At 41.2% G+C, this 17,653-nt stretch overlaps 1 protein-coding gene across 1 annotated transcript in view; it reads right to left on the bottom strand.

The window, feature by feature from the left end:
- The window catches only part of LOC117555251 (proprotein convertase subtilisin/kexin type 4-like), a 241,658-nt gene that overhangs the window by 181,491 nt on the left and 42,514 nt on the right, over positions 1-17,653 (bottom strand). The window contains 3 exon segments of the mRNA XM_034230095.1: positions 1,696-1,798; positions 11,688-11,788; positions 15,672-15,753. Coding sequence (XP_034085986.1) covers positions 1,696-1,798; positions 11,688-11,788; positions 15,672-15,753 — 286 coding nt within the window.

The following is a 17,653-nucleotide window of genomic DNA, read 5'->3' as shown; positions in this document are numbered from 1 at the left end:
GAGGGGGGGGGCGCGGCTGTTCTTATGTTCTCTGAGGGGAGGCTCACCTTCCCACACTTTGAAAACCCCTGATGTAGTGTGTTATATTGATTTCTGTGCATGTAAATAGTCTGCAAGAGCAAAAATCCCAAATGTTCGTCCACACACTGCCTGAAACGCCTCCATTGAACTCCTTTGTTTACTTCTGTAACATAATGACATCACTATGTAACAATTGCGCTTCTTATGGGTGGTGCTTCAACACACTGTACATGATAGACTAAGAGGCAGGACATCTCTAACGGTTGACGCATCACAACAGAGCCGGCCAGCTAACCAATCAGAGCAGACTGGGCTCTGGTTTCAGACAGAGGGTGAAAAGAGGTGCTGCAGCACAGGCAGTGTGATACAAATAAAGACCTTGTTGAACAATAAAGCATGAAGACATGTCACAGTAGAGACACACAATACAAATATGAACCTGACAATTATCATAATAGGGCCCCTTTAATGTATTAAGCAGAAAATGTTATTTGTAATATTGAGAAACCGAGTCAGTGCATGACATTAAGGATTTTGGGAGATGGCCCTGTGGGCCATCTAAGCTAATTTACAGATGGCCCTGAGCCCAATAGATTGCCAAGAAAAATGTGCGCGGACGAAATGACGCACGAAGGGTTTGGGGGGGCCTCCCCCTAGAACATTTAGATTTGTGCAGGTCTTATGCTGTCTGGTGCATTCTCTAGACTGAATTATAAGATGAACCACCACAATATTATATTGTACAATTTCAATGTTATTCTTCATTTCACTTGTTTGTTTGTTCTTGTTTGTGTTTGCTCGCTTGCATGCCCTGCATAGCTATAAGAAATAGCCGTGTTAGTTAGCCGGCAAATCTAAATCTCTTCGGTCAAAATAATTTCCCTTTAGCGCAATACCGCTTCAGTTGCGCCACTTATGTGACAGACAAAAGAGTATGTGACAGACAAGAAGAGTCAATTCTAATAACACTTAATGTGGAGAAATGTCCTGTATGGGTTGATTGTGCGTTGATCTGTTGGTAATGCCTCGGGGTTCCGGTGGGCATGTAAACAAATGCATAATGCTGTGCTATACTTTGTGGCCTCACCCAGTTCCATAGCGACATTCGTTAGGTGTCTTTTAATAAGCAGGTAGTCATATCATTAGCTAGAACTAGCTGGATCTGATCGATATGGACATAAACGCGAGTGAAGTCTAATCTGACGGGAGAGAGAGATCAGCTGCTGCTGACGAGTCGACACGCAGCTCTGCATGATCACATGCAGCGGTGAGCGGACAAAACCCACACTTAAGGTTAGAATATCACATGTAGCTATTTTAATGACCTCTCAAACTACCTAAACTAGTTATAGATATGTTTAGTTTCACTGTCGGATCACTCATTACTGGATCCGCGAGCTGCATGATACTGGCATAATAGATTGCCCGATCGGGCAACCAGCAGGTGAGGCTTCATTGCCCGAGCTAAATACTAGATGGCCCCGGGCCATCGGGCAGTCGTTAATGTCGAGCCCTGCGAGTGGTACATACCCAAAAAGAACACAAGCAAGATGAGTTCTGTTACAAACTAATATTGCTTTGCTTGTAAAGTCCAAAATAGTTCACAATATTCTTAATTTGTGTACCTATTTAAAAGATCATATTAGTGTGTATTGCATTGAAGGTAAGACTCACCATCATCTATGATGCTGACCACCACTCCAGCTCCGGTGATGTTGTTGCTCCAAACTGGCATCACATTCAGGTCCAACCCACTGCTGTACTGGCCCTGTGCAAACTAACCCACAAACACAGCATTATTATTAGAGCTTGAACATGACGACAGCAATGAGATTGTTAAACATAACGCCGAATGCATCGCTGACTAGTAGTAGGTGTCTTTTGAGGGCTCTTAAAGACTTGATAAAGCGCTATGTAAATACAGTCCTTTTACCATTGAGTGTGTGGAATGTCGGATGTGTTAAAGTCTAAAAGGAAATCATAACGGCGATGCACACATTGGAGGAGGAATGTAAATACTTGTGGATCGTCTGTGAAAAGAAAGTTATTGAATTTGTTTGTGCAACAAAGGAAGCCAGTATAGGCGTGCTCTGTGAGACTCATTAAAGGAGCGCAACGTCTTTTACGCACGGCCTAAAAACAAATAAATAATGTCGGACAATCCCAGGACTTCTGCTGACGCAGAAACATTGTTAAAATCACTCAAAGCCTCCCGCAGTGGGAAATTAGGAGCATGCACAAGGAAAATGAACGAAATGAAGGCCTTGCTTGTGGAGGATGGGAATGTGGAACATGTGAATGAAGCTTTGGAAATGTTTCAACAAAATATAAATGACTTGTGCAGTGTTCATGAATCCGTACAACAGCTTTTATCAGAGGAAGAGAGAGAGGACGATCATGTGGACTGGTTTGAGCCAAAAATGACACATTTTGAATATTGTATGAAAGATGTGGATGTGTGGAAAAGAGAAAGAATTGCATACATTCATCCCCATGACAGCATCTCTAATGTTTCACACAAGTCAAGGAGCTCAAAAACCTCTTCAGTCTCCTCAGCATGTATAAGAGCGTCTGCTGAAAAGGCTGCTCTGTTAACCAGAGCAGCTGGATTGAAGGACAAACATGCACTGCTATTACAACAAGCAACACTAAAAGCTGCAAACTGGAACAACAACTGGAACAAATGGAACTGGACACAGAAATTGCAGCATCTGCTGCTAAAATAAAGGTTCTGCAAAGCATTGGCGTGGAGGAAAAAATTGAAGATCAAATTCAAGATGGAATGAATGCTTATGGAGCAAAGCAAAGAAAAAAGCACAGACACGTTGGATCCTGAAATATCAGCCATGGAGTTCATGCAATTGGGTGCAGTGCCTAAACTTCAGAGGACTGTCACTAATCTTCGCAGCCCTCAGCTACCCACAACACAGTTTATACCTTTTTAAAATGCCCACAATGCATAGCTCCACTCAACGCAATAAAACCCATGATAACCTCGACACTGTTATACAGAGACAGAGAGATATTGCTGACCTCATCATTATGCAGCAAAAACTTACCTTGTTACCAACAATGGAGATAAAAGTGTTTGATGGTGATCCACTTGAATATCAGTCCTTTATGCGAGCATTCGAACACCTTATTAAGGATAAAACAGCTAGCAGTCATGACATGCTCTACTTTCTCGACCAGTACACTTCCGGCTAGCCCAAAGATCTCGTTCGCAGCTGCCTGCATATGGATACCCAAAGAGGTTACACAGAAGCCAGACAGCTATTAAAGGAGCACTTTGGGGACGAGATCAAAGTAACCAGCGCCTATTTGGAAAAGGCAATGAACTGGACATCAATTAGACCGGATGATGGCAAAGCGCTTCAGGCATATGCAATGTATTTAAGAGGATGCTGCAATGCTATGCAAGATTTACAGTACATGGATGAACTAGATATTCCTTCCCATCTAAGATCAATAATATCTAAAGTCCCTTACAAACTGAAAAAAGAAAAATGGCGGACAGTGGCTTATGATATATTACAGAGAACAAAGAAGAGAGCTAGATTTCCTGACCTTGTGGAGCTTATGGAAAAACAAGCTAAAATACTCCTGGACCCATTATTTGGGGATATACAGGATCGCCACATCTCTAGCCCAAGGATGGCCACTAGGAGCCAACCCATGAGCCACAGAACACCTCATCGCAGCAGCATGTGATCAGGAGAGCAGCGCCGCACCATCAAACACAGAGCAGCGTGGCACCTTCAAACAGCCACAAGGGGGCAATCCTGCCTCTTTTTGCTACTTTTGTAAAGGCAAGCACATGCTGACTGATTGCCATCAGTTCAAAAACCCTCCACACAAGGAAAAGGTTGACTTTTTGAAGATAAATGGTTATTGTTTTGGATGTTTGATGAGGGGTCATATGAGCAGGAACTGTAGGAAAAGGCTGACATGTCAAACGTGTCAAAAGAGTCACCCAACAATACTTCACATTGACAGTCCACTTCTACAAAAGCCTCAGCCTACTGAAACAAAAGGAGCTTGGGTCAACAGTGCACTGTCTCGGCTGGTGAAGCTACTGGGGCCGGTAGGGATTGTGCCCTAGCCATAGTGCCTGTTCGAGTCAAGGTTCACAAAGGAGATAAGTTTATCTCAACCTATGCTTTTCTTGATCCCGGCAGTTCAGCGTAATTCTGCACAGAGAATCTAATGAGACAGCTGAATCCCAAATCACGAAAAACGACAGTCGTTCTACGAACAATGGGTCAGGAAAGACTTGTAAAGAGTTACGAACTCAAAGGATTGGAAATAGGAAATTTAGATGGCAGTACTTATCTTGACCTACCTCAGGTGTACACACAGAGTAAGATTCCTGTCTCAAAAGAAAATGTACCTACCCAAAAGGATCTGGAAAGATGGCCTTATCTAAGTGACATACAGCTGAAAGAAATTGATGGTGACATAGAGCTTCTAATAGGAGTTGATGTTCCTAAGGCAATGGAACCTTGGGACATAATAAGAAGTCAAGGAAATGGACCATATGCAGTCAGGACAGTGTCTGGATGGGTGGTAAATGGACCACTCAACACTTGTACTGCTGTGGAATCCGGACCTGTGGTCACAATAGTCAACAGAATATCAGTAGCCAACCTGAATGATCTCCTCATCACACAATACAATCAGGACTTCTCGGAAAAAGATTATGAAGAGAAGAAGGAAATGTCAGGTGAAGACAAAAGGTTCATGGAGATAGCATCAAGCTCAGTAGAACTCAAGGATGGACACTATCACCTACCCTTGCCTTTTCGAAAAAAGGACATAGTTATGCCTGACAACTACAAAATGGTAAAACAACGTACTCTAAATCTCCTAAAGAGGTTTAAGAGGGATGCAGAATATGCCATGGAATACAAAACATTCATGGAGGATGTGTTAAAAAAGGGTTATGCAGAGAGAGTGCCACCAGAACAGCTTAACAGGAATGATGGACAGATATGGTACATACCTCACCACGGTGTTTACCATCAACAAAAGCGCAAACTTAGAGTTGTGTTTGACTGCACTGCATCATGCAAAGGCACATCTCTTAACAAGGAACTTCTCCAAGGTCCAGACCTGGTGAACACTCTCATTGGAGTTCTGCTTGGATTCCGCCAAGAACAAATTGCTTTCATGGGGGACATCGAGGCAATGTTCTATGAAGTGCAAGTCCAGAGAGAGCACAAAGACTTCCTTAGGTTTCTGTGGTGGCCAGATGGAGACACTGAAAATTCATTGGAGGCATATAGAATGAAGGTCCACCTCTTTGGCGCTGTGTCCTCACCTAGCATTGCTAACTATGCTCTCAGACAAGTGGCAGAAGACAACAGCTTCAAGTACGACGAAGATGTAACTGAAACAATCAATTCCAACTTTTACGTTGATGATCGCCTCAAATCAGTGGCCACAGTTGAACAAGCTATTAAGCTTATCAGAGACCTCAGAGACGCATGCGCCAAAGGAGGTTTCTCATTGACCAAATGGGTCTGTAACAACTGTGAAGTGCTTGCAAGTATACCTGAGCATCACAGAGCAAAACTATTCAAGGATCTGGACTTTGACAGGGAAAACCTGCCAATTGAAAGAGCACTTGGAATCAAATGGGATACAGAGAAAGACTCCTTCATATTCAAAGTCAATATCAAAAACAGAGCTCTTACCAGGAGAGGGATCCTCTCTACAGTCAGTTCCATCTACGACCCATTAGGATTCCTCTCCCCATTTATCCTTAAAGCCAGGCAGATCCTCCAAGAGCTATGCAGGATAAAGTGTGGATGGGATGAAACCATCCCAGAAGAATACTCAAAAACAATGGCAGAAATGGATCACAGAGTTGGAACAGCTTAGCAGATTTCAAGTGCACAGGTGTATGAAACCTGAGAATTTTGGACCAATCAGGACTGCAGAGCTTCATCACTTCTGTGACGCAAGCGAAAAAGTTTACGGCACCACCAGCTATCTCCGCTTTACAAACAGTATGGGAAGGGTCCATGTTTCATTTATTTTGGGAAAATCCAGAGTGACTCCACTCAAACAGATCACTATTCCCAGATTGGAGCTTACTGCAGCAACACTTGCAGTAAAGGTGGACAGGATGTTGAAAAGGGAGCTTAAAGTGGACCTCAATGACTCAACCTTCTGGACAGATAGCACCTCTGTCCTCGGATACATCAGCAACCAGACTAAACGATATCACACATTTGTGGCAAACAGAGTTTCAGTGATCAAGGACCTTTCTCAGGAGAAGCAGTGGAGGCATGTGAGCTCCATGGACAACCCTGCCGACGACGCATCCCGTGGGCTGCATGTAGAAGACTTTCTAAAGACATCAAGGTGGATAACAGGACCTAAGTATCTGGAAAAGGAATATTGGCCAAAAACACCCAACAACCTGGGCCTTATTCCATCAGAGGACCCAGAGGTTAGAAAGGACGTAGCAGTTAACAGTTTGAGTGTCCACAAAACCAACCCAACCAGCAAACTGTTTGAGTATTACTCATCATGGAGCAGACTGCAGAGAGGGGTTGCTTGGATACTTAAATTAAGGGGAATTCTTCTTCTGCTAAATCAAAGAACGAGATCTGCAAAAGCTGACCTTGCCCCAGATTGGACTCTTTTGAAATCCTTAAAGGACAAAATGAACAAGCTAAAGTTGACATTTGGATCACAACATCTGTCTGTGGAGGACATTAGAGAAGCTGAAAGGTCAATAATTCACTTGGAGCAAATTCCTGAGAGAAGTGACGTCTTTGCTCAATCAGGAAGCTGGACCCAATCTTAGTGGAAGGCATGTTAAGAGTGGGAGGACGACTAAGCAAATCGGCAATGCCAATGGATCTGAAGAACCCCATTATCCTGCCCAAAGACTCTACTATATCCAAACTGATCCTGGGCCACATCCATCAGCAGATTGGACACTGTACCCAATATACAAGCTGTTAATAAACTTTTCAATCAATCAATCAATCACTCGGGGAGAAGCCACATGCTCTCAAGACTAAATCAAAGATTCTGGCTGTCTCGCGCTAACTCGGCAGCCAGAAAAATAATCAAAGCCTGTGTTTTCTGCCCAAGAATGCTAGCCACAGTTGGAGAGCAGAACATGGCTGACCTCCCAGAAGATCGGGTGTCTCCAGATCTACCGCCCTTTACTCATGTTGGTATTGACTTCTTTGCACCCCTGGAGGTTAAACGAGGCAGAGCAAATGTAAAACGTTGGGGAGTGATCTTCACCTGCCTTAAGTTGTGAGTCGAGCCATACATCTGGAAGTTTCGAGCTCATTGGACACTGACTCCTGCATCAATGCTTTGCACAGATTAATATGTCGCAGAGGGCAAGTGACAAGCATCAGGACAGACAACGGCACAAACTTTGTGGGAGCACAGAAAGAGCTGAGAGCTGCTCTTAAAGACCTGAATCAACACAAGATTCAAAATGCATTACTCAGGGACGGACTAAAATGGACTTTTAATCCGCCATATGGAGCCCACCATGGTAGAGTTTGGGAGAGGCTCATCAGACCTGTAAAAAAGATTCTGTGTTCCGTTCTAAATGTTAGAGCCACAAGTTATTATTTAGTTATTATTTAGATTCATAATGATGGAAAATGATTTATATTGCCATTGTGAATATATTTTTGATGAAATGATTGTTCATTTCAAATCGTAAATATGATCTGTTTCCTTGTACTTTCCGGTGTTTATTTAAGTGAGGTAATTGAGGACAGCCGCGGTGCTCTGAGACCTGATGAGACGGGGAACGGAACAGTTTTTCGACCGCAAATTGTAAACGGAAATGAGTGTTGCAAATTGGACTGCAAAGTATAGTTTATATAAGAAAGTATATCGCCGAAATATTGATTTAGATTTGTTATTTTGAGACTGTTTAAGTCAATACTTTTTTGTTAATAAATTACATTTTTTGACTGAAAACCTTTGGCTGCTTATTGCTTTGGATTGTGTGTCGTCAACCCCGCTCTATGGTGGCAAAAGGAAACCTTGGATGCCACTACACCCACTTTCAAACAAACACATGAACAAATCTACATACATGTGCAGAACAAAAACAGCAGCATGGTGATGCTAGAGAGTCATGGTTGCAACTCCCATGAGCTTTAGTGGCCCCATAAACATCTATTCACTTAAATACACTAACACTTACATATGAATATAATAACACACTGTTCCTATACAACTTTACATGATACAGATGCACACACATATTATACACAATAGATGCACACTCAGGGAGTGAACAAACTGTCTTACCAAAAATGTCAGCAGCTGTCCACACACATGCACGAACACACACACGACCAATTTGATATTCAAAGTGAGTGTTCCAAGAGGCTTCAACTCTGTTGTTGTTATCATGATGAAGAGAGAGAGGAGAAGAAGAGAGTGCACAATGGGGAAAAAACGGCTCAGTAAGGGTGTGTGTGTGTGTGTGTGTGTGTGTGTGTGTGTGTGTGTGTGTGTGTGTGTGTGTGTGTGTGTGTGTGTGTGTGTGTGTGTGTGTAGGGGTTTTGCACCTAGGGAATGATGCTTTGTAGTGTGTGAGAATAAAGTAGATGAATAGAAGCAGCTAGCATGCTAACGTCCACCAAAGCACGAGGACCGGCCCTTGGGAGGGAGCGGACACACACACACGGACATTCACACGGACACACACAGGTGCAAAAAAACTGAAACACTCCTTTTTTTTTACTTGGTTATAAGCCAACATTGAGGCATCTTGAACGCTGACTCACTTCACACTCACTGTCATGAAGTGAAAGTCAACAACACAGGCATCACACTTACACACACACATAATCGTGCACAGAATAATTATCATTCTCTGAAGCAGTGGAACACAAGCAATCCTATCTCTCCAGCAAATATACTCATTGACACACACACACACACACACACACACACACGAATATATACATAGAGTTGTAAAAAAGTGAATGCACAAAACACACACATGCAACAACAAAACTATCTCTCTGCCTTTATTTTGGCTGCCCCTCAGTTATAGCATACAACACACTTTTTACTCTCCCTCACACACGTGTACATCATCCGCAGCAAGCACGTCCAGGATGCTGTATGGATTTCAGTAGCTTTGAACAAGCTCCTCTGGAAGAGCTGGTCTCAGCCTATAAGCAACGATACAATGGAGTCCACTTGCCGTGTGTGTGTGTGTGTGTGTGTGTGTGTGTGTGTGTGTGTGTGTGTGTGTGTGTGTGTGTGTGTGTGTGTGTGTGTGTGTGTGTGTACGGCTCACTCATGACATACACACCAGCTTCTAGCTAACATTCACACACATACAAGCCTGGTCCTGGCAGGCTACCAACCCTGAGCAGATTACTGACCCTCAATCAATATCCACGTCCACCAGAGGCTGATTAAACACAACAGAAGGAGAGCAGGGGAGGAGGGCAAGAGAGGGGGGAGAGGGTAGGGGGGGCTCAATTTCAGAAATGGTTTACATTTTTCTTGATTATTGAGGAAATGACGATGAATGTGTTCATGCAATTCGCTATATGGTTAGCGTTAGCTTTAAAAATGTACTTCTCCATTAACAATCTTGTCAATTAAGATTACAATTTTAGACCATATGCGACGAATCGTACTCTGGTAGAGAAGCTGTGTCAGATTTTCTGCCTCGTTTCATATCCCTCCTCCCTCCCTCCCTCCATAGATGTCTCTGCCACTCTCCGCCCCCATCCTGACTCTCACCCCACCATCTTGCCCCGAGAGCTGAGGTGTCAATCAATTTGTTGCCGTGGTGAATTTGTAGCCCCGCCTCTCTCCCTCCTGCCTCTGTCAGATTACACCCTTGCACGTCAGTCAAGAACATCCTGTGTGTGATTGGCTAAGCCCAGGAGCCTGCTATGTGAGTGTTTGTCTAGGGATACTTGGCAGTACCCTATAAATCTGTTCAGGTGTAATACAATTATGCATGTCGACTATAATCTTGCAATGTTGGAAATATTGAAGTTCACACAAATGTTATGCGAACTGGGACACAGTAATATGTAAAAGAAACATGGACATAAAAATATATTTGTAGGAAGGAAAAAAAAGAAATTGGATGAGCTGTCTGATTGCTCCTTGAAATAAGACTGGCAGCAAATAGATTAATACTTTAAAGAAACATTTTTTGGAAACATATGTTTCTCTATGAAGAACTGTGAGCAAGGTACTGTATGTATTGAACAGGACATTCTAATTTAAAGTGGACCTATTATGCTATATTGGGAAAATATATTGTAGGGCCATACCTATACAAAACATGTCTGTGAAGTGTTTTGCTTAAAATACCAAACAGATCACCCATTGTAGCCATGCCTCATACTGCTCATACCCCTCTTTTGCAGCCCTGTTAGAGAAACGCGGATTTTGGGTCCTTAGCTTGAAAAAGAAAAAAAGAGGAGGCGGAGCTAATGCCTGATCAGAATTCTACCGGAGATAAAGTTAAGTTCTGCTGTGATAAAACGCCACCCTGTTCTAAACCACATCAAAGATTATTTTTGAAACAGTATGGAGCTCAAATGCTTTTTCTCTTGCGGGTTTACCACAAGGTGAGTTCCGCACACTCACAGCCTGGCTATGAGTGTGTGTGCACAGGCTGAGTTCCGCGGTGTCTCGCTGTCTCGCAGACCCCACGCAGCAACCAGGAAACGACACCAGTAATCCAGCTCACACTGTCCGCCCCTCGAGCCTCAAAGGGCGGAGCAACGAGCCCCGCAACGTCCCGCCAACACGGCACCCAGACCCCACGCAGCATTCTCATCTGTTTGTCATTACTGGTGTCATTTTCTGGTTGCTAACAAACGCCATTGTAACACATAATCACTGATGTTCCGCTGTAACGGTGGTTGACTCATAGGGAGGGGGGGGGGCAGGAACTCCAACAAGCCGTTTAGGACAGAGAGTGAATACACATACTATACAGAGATGCTGTGATTTTGGAACATTGAACAATGTAAATCTATTCTAGTAGACCTCAACAATGGAATTCTGATCAGTAGAAATGGCCATGTCATGGGACCTTTACATTTTTTTTAGAAGAATTGCAGTCATTATTGAATGAGGGGAGAACATTTTTAAATGAATTCACTAGGCAATTTTGGTTCATTGTTGCCATTATTTTTTAGAATGGGAGGCATTTAAGCTATAACACACTTTTTTTGCCTCCTTGATTGTGTGTTATGGGGCAAATACTCAGACTGAAGTTATTGTAGTACTTTACTGTAACAATTCTTACATTTTCATATAAAAACATGTGTTGTACTGCTGTTGTTCTGCACCAACACATATTGTCCAAACCATGTGAACAAAACAGTTTTGAAGGGATGATGTTGTATGTTGCAGCACAGTTTGTGTGTCAGTGTTGCTCCGAGCCTCATCAATCCCTGACATCTGTCTCAGTTCAACATGGACAACCCTTTCACCTCGTCTCCCTCTTCCTCCCCCTCTCTTTTCTACTTCCCTCTCTCTTCTGTCTCTCTCTCCAGTCACACATGAAAGCCTGCCTGACGCCGGCCTGTCAAAGGAACATCCTTCACCATGGCATGAACTAGAGGTTTGAGAGAGGAGAAAGCTTCCTGATCAGAACACACAAAGAAACGCACACCCACCAGTTCCCACTGCATGGGCCAGAGCGGGTCATTGAAGGTGAGGGACTGGTCACTCTTTTTCTTCTCCTCCGGCTGCCTGTCAGTTGCTCTCCTCTGGGAACCTGTAAGCACACAGACCCATCATGTGTGGAGTTTTTTTTTCTTGTTTTGAACTCTGACACCAGGAAGTCCCTGGTCTCCAACCAATGGTGAAAGGCCTCCCAGATTCCCCTTCTCTCCAGTGAGGTGGAATATTGCCGGCAGATTAGCATATCATTAGCATACCATTAGCATCTCATTGCTGCGGCACAGCTTGGCTCGCTGTCTGTCGATGTGCTATCGGCTCATCAAGGCCTGCACCTCTCCGTACACTTCATGCACTCACTGCCACACACTCTTTCTCTCTCTCTCGCTTTATTCACATTTTCAGCACTGCACAGCACCCCATCTCACTGCCATCCACACTTTTCTCTTTCTCAAATGATGGATATGAATCAGTTTGTTTCATAACACACCGTATGTATTGCAGAATTAATTAAGATCACACTAGTTGGGAAACCTTGTTTCTGAAATGACTGGAATAAAACAAAGCACACACATGAGCATGAATATATTTCAAGCATTAGTATGAATATGGGGGGTAATTAGTGTTAATAAAGAGGGTTATGGTACATGTATTGATCCTAAATTAAATAAATTGCTTATGAGATTCTCTGTGGTTTAGTACTCCTTCTGTAACAAGTTATTATGGACACAGTAGCCTACACCTTTAGTTATAGGCAAGGCAAGGCAAGTTTATTTTAGCACCTTTCAACACAAGGCAATTCAAAGTGCTTTACAAAAAACAAAAGACATTAAGAAAATGGCATTTAAAATCAGTCATTAAAAAGAAAAGATAATAAAATAAACATTAAAAGAAAACATACATGGATAAAAGTTACAGTGCTGTCTAAGATGTGAATAGTTCAATGAAAAGCAGCGGCAAAAAGAAAAGTCTTTAGTCTGGATTTAAAAGTAGTCAGAGTTGCAGCGGACCTGCAGTTATAGGTCTTTTTTTGTGTGCAACATAAATTATAAAGTCACAATCTATAACTTGTGCAAAGACAGCTTTCAGGATGGTCATTGCAAATCATTATTATTATTTAGATGATTTTTTGGGAGCATAATGGTTTCAATTTAGGGACAGTGACGCAAATCGAATAGAGGTGAAGTAGAAAATAAATCTAAAATGTGCCAACAGTGAATAATCAAACTTGTTAATCAAACACGCTCATCTATTAGCGATGGTATCAACTAAATAAGTGCTGACAGTCACATTTTTTGCAGGTAAAAAATGAAACCGACTAGGAAACATACCAGAACCTAACATGTAAAATCACTTTTTTTTCTTATCCGAAAGGGAACCAGAGCACAGTAACCAAGACCAATCAGAACTAAGCATAATTACATCCAATACAACATTTCGGTTACCAAAAAAGACTAACAGAGAGAGAACATCAGCCGTATCAACAGTATGATCAGGCATGGTCAAAAATAAAGACAAGATTAGGCTATTGACCTATAAAAAAAGTGATAGAAACCAATCTAAAAGTGAATTTGTTATAGAGCGAAACTTAAGTTCGAGATGTTCCAGTATGTTGGTATCAAGGTAAATCAGGGTATATGTCATCCATACCAGCTAAAATAACAGATCAAATTCTGATCCTGTCTTTACTGTACTGTGTTTACAGTCCATCACAAACTGCTAATGTTGCAACACTGCACTACACTACGGCAGCCTACAGTAAGAACACATTTAGGTATCACTAATAAATGTTAAATTCCATGATTGACCTAATGGCAGTAATACTAAAATGTTGATTCTGTAACAACACTGTACAATTGTGAGTGAACCAAGTGTGTATTTTGTTCCAACAACTTATCTCCGCATCTACTTAATAATAGTTCTGTCTGTTATGTCAATGTGTTAGATTCGTATTGGATTTGAATAGATATATATATCCAGGAGTAAAAAAGAAGGATCTGTACTGCTGCAAACTGAGAATGAACCTTTAAAAAAAAAAAAAAAATGTGAATCAAATCACAAAAAACATTTAATAGCATAATTATTACTGATTATACTGAGTACACTCATATCGGTAAGGATCCACACGTGTATTACATATATTCAAACACAGACCTAAAACACTACCAAACCCAGTACGATTCAGAAGAGCCTAATAAAGCGACTAATAAATACAATGATATTCAAAAATAAGCTCCTTTCTATTTTGCTGAGATTGAGATGAGAAGATCCATACCAGTGTCAAGCTATGGAGCTAAAGCCATGGTCCAATTCGCTTAGCTTAGAATAGCACAAAGACAGTAAAACAGAGGCTTGGTCCAAAGGTAAACATGAACCTGACATTACCACCACCTCTAAATTAAACCACCAAACATGCTAACCAAGAAGAAAACATGTGGTAATTGATTTGTTAATAATATAATGAAGCATTACTGTTTATTTTCTGAAATGAGATCAGCATTTCATGTTTACATTTGTGTGTTTTCTTCCTGTTGTACAACAAATAAACATACCAAACTACAATTCCTGTACCATTACACACACCGTCCTAATACTAGTTTTACTAATTATATACTGTTATTTAATAGAGCGTAGAGTACCAACATTAGGATTTTCCACACTGCCAAGAAACTGTCTTTGGCTTGAAAATGGTAATGTTTGAGAAAACTGGCACACAATATTGAACATTGGCAGCTTCAGTCATTCTAGTAGGAAACATCAGACTTCAAAAGTTCAAAAAGGTCAAAACGTATGAGTACACTCTCTCTTTCTCTGTCCTGTATGTGAATATACATACATCCACTACATCTTTGTCTTTTTACATTTCTCTCTCTAACTCGTCTGTACATCATCTATCAGAGGAGAGGCTGAGCGACACTGTGAGGATGGGAACTGCAGCAGAACGTGAGCCAGTTCTTTCTTGTAATAACACACACATACACGATTCACACAATAGGGCTCAACATGCATGATGTTAATATTAAACGGACATTAAAAAGCTGCAGTTGTTATACTGGTTTAATCGGAGAGGTTCATCGTCTTTAAAGGTCAAAATGACTTCACAAAGATATCTAGAAAAACACAAGTGACACACATAAAGAAAGCCAAAGCTACCTGCATACATGGATTAACCCATATGTTTTGCATATAGAACTGTATGTTTACACACACATTGGTCTTTGCTGTGACTGTAGATACAAGATGCTTTCTGACAGAATTCTAACAGCAAATTTGATTTGAAAGCAACTTCAGATTTCAAAGAAAGGTTGAACATCTCACCATCAAAAAATACTTAGTGCCGTTTTAGTTTAAAAAAAACAATTTTGTCTTTTAACATTCCTTTGTGTCAGCTTATAAGAGGGAACAGCCATGAGTTGACAGTGTTTGTTTTTTTTGGCAAAATGCTGTTCAGCGGCGCTCCTGTTTTAAATGTGTTCTATTGACAGTAATTATACTGACACCTTGTTACAGGACTTACATTATCTAAAGACCAGTGACTTGTCAGTTATACTAGAATGCCTCCTTATATATAAGTAAGTAAGTGTACAATCATGTATAAGATACTGTATATCTAAGTGTGCATCTAGCTAAAGTATATAACTGGCTGTTTCTTTAAAGTTTTTTAATGTCATAGTTTAGAATTGTTTATTAACTTGTTAGTTTATTGTTTTTTGTCAACAGCTTTAGTTCCTTTTAGAAAGGGCAGATTAGTAAAGGTCTCTGTCCACAGAAGTACATTGCTTAGCTTCCTGATGATACTCCTGTCTATTTCTCTAAACCAGGGTCATGCTGACTACTGCAGGTAATATAGTGACTATGGATGAGTTGCTCAGTCACAACCCCTCTTCAAATAACTTACTTACTTACTGGAGGTCAGCAAAAACAACACTTTTAGCTATGACAAAACGTCAGTGGAAAGAAGTGTGTTACTCAGAACTTACTGTGAGGGGTTCTGAGGTCCAGTCCTCTCACAGAGACCCGCTTGTCTCTGTAATGACTGTGCTGCCTCTGCACCCAGTGAACCTGGAATCACAACAACAAGATATGCATTACTCTGAGGAAAATGTGAATTCACATATGTTGACTTGATTGATTCGAGATGCTGTCAAATCTCTTTCAACTATCTCCTTAAAATAATGAACCCATACAAAATGTATCATCTCCCAGATTACTGTCAGAATTTGAAATACATGGTTGAATTGAAACCAAACTACTTGGTTACATTTAGTCGATTAAGATGACGTTTTAGTTTAAAATAATATATATGATATTTAAGTTACGTATAAGTTAAGGATGTTATGTTGTGCACATTTCATACAGGACACAAACAGTGTTGTCCTCCATTTGAAATATTTTCAAAACAAACAAAGTTTGTACTCAAACATAATCGACTATGCAGTTTTGTTACATGGAAACTACATTTTGAGCAAGACAAGTTTTCACTAGCCAATTAACTATAGCGCTCCAAGACCTCTAAGCGGTTGACCAATCTGATGTTTAACCATCAGAGCAGACTGGGCTCTGGTTTCAGACAGAGGGTGAAAAGAGGTGCTGCAGCACAGGCAGTATGAGAAAAATAAAGACTTTTGTGAACATTAAAGCATGGAGACGTGTCACAGTCGAGACACAGAATCCAATTTGAACCAGAAAATGAGCAGAATAGGGCCCCATTAGTGTCCACTCTTTTCAATTGATGCTCATGTACTGCAAGTCTAACAATCTAAAACCATTTCTGAAGTCTTATTTTAGCCTTGTCTGGGTTTTTGTGAGAAACACTAAAAAAAACAGGCTAAATATTTGTGTTCTTTTCTGTTTTCCTCTACTTTAAAAGAGAGGGAAAATCCATAGCACAGGGAGAGTTGGGTACCTTCATGGAGGAGAGTAAAAGGTTTCCTCTTCATTAGTTCAAAGAGGACTCGCTCGCTCTCCCCTTTGCAGTCCCATTGTCCTGGGTTAAAAGCAACGAAAACACCCCCCCACCTCCCTCACCTGCACCTCTGTCCTCCACAGCACACACACAATATGTTTCATAGGCCGCTGCCTGCAGCTTTGATCTGATAAGAGGCTGGTCCTTGAGAAGGTGGGCACACTAAATCAAACAACAGATCACAGACACACACGCGCAGACACACACAAACACAGTGTCAGGCCACTATTGTCCTCTTACACTTAAATCAGAGTGGAAGAGGTTGAAAATAAATACTATTGAGAGGCGGCTGCAGTCTTTTATGTCCTAAAAGCCTGCTTGCTTTATTCCCCCTTCATGTTCTTCAATTAGACTCAATTAACAAGAGCTGGTCTAAACTACCCAAGGAAGACGGGTGCAGGGTGGAAGGGGGGGTTGTTAAAGCTAATAACGCTCCATGTGTGATATTAAACACTGAATACCTCAGACAGGAAGTGGATGTGATACGTGTACGATTCCACATTAGGCTGATCAGATTCATTTAAGATAAAATGGCCTCAGTGTAAAATGTTGTTTAGTTTACACGTTTCAGGTGATGCCTTATTAACAAGAAGATACTTTTTAATAGATAACATGGCATTTGTGAACTCATTTAATTAGCTTTAATTGAAATACTACTTTTCAAAAGTTTGGAATCGCCAGCAAGGGCAGCCAAAAGAAAAATGTCTTTCCAAAATATTAAGAGCCTTATGCACCATTGTGTTTCAATAACAATGGAGCCACTCAAGCCTTTCTACAAATAAAAACTCATTCAAATATGGAAGTGTATTCAGGGGAATAAAGGATTGGAGATTGCTCTTCTGTCCTGCAATATTTTGAGGACATTATATAAATGGAAGTTTCAATGATATAAATATAATTATACACTCAAAACTAACATATTATATCAAACAAAGACATTTGTAGATAACAAGGATGATAGTGTGTATATGTGTGGGTGTTTAAGTGTGTATGCCC

The sequence above is a fragment of the Gymnodraco acuticeps genome, unplaced genomic scaffold (assembly GCF_902827175.1).
Source record: "Gymnodraco acuticeps unplaced genomic scaffold, fGymAcu1.1, whole genome shotgun sequence".
In the NCBI taxonomy this organism is placed as follows: Eukaryota; Metazoa; Chordata; class Actinopteri; order Perciformes; family Bathydraconidae; genus Gymnodraco; species Gymnodraco acuticeps.
The sequence above is the reverse complement of the archived record's forward strand: the minus strand, read 5'-3'. Positions and strand labels throughout refer to the sequence as shown.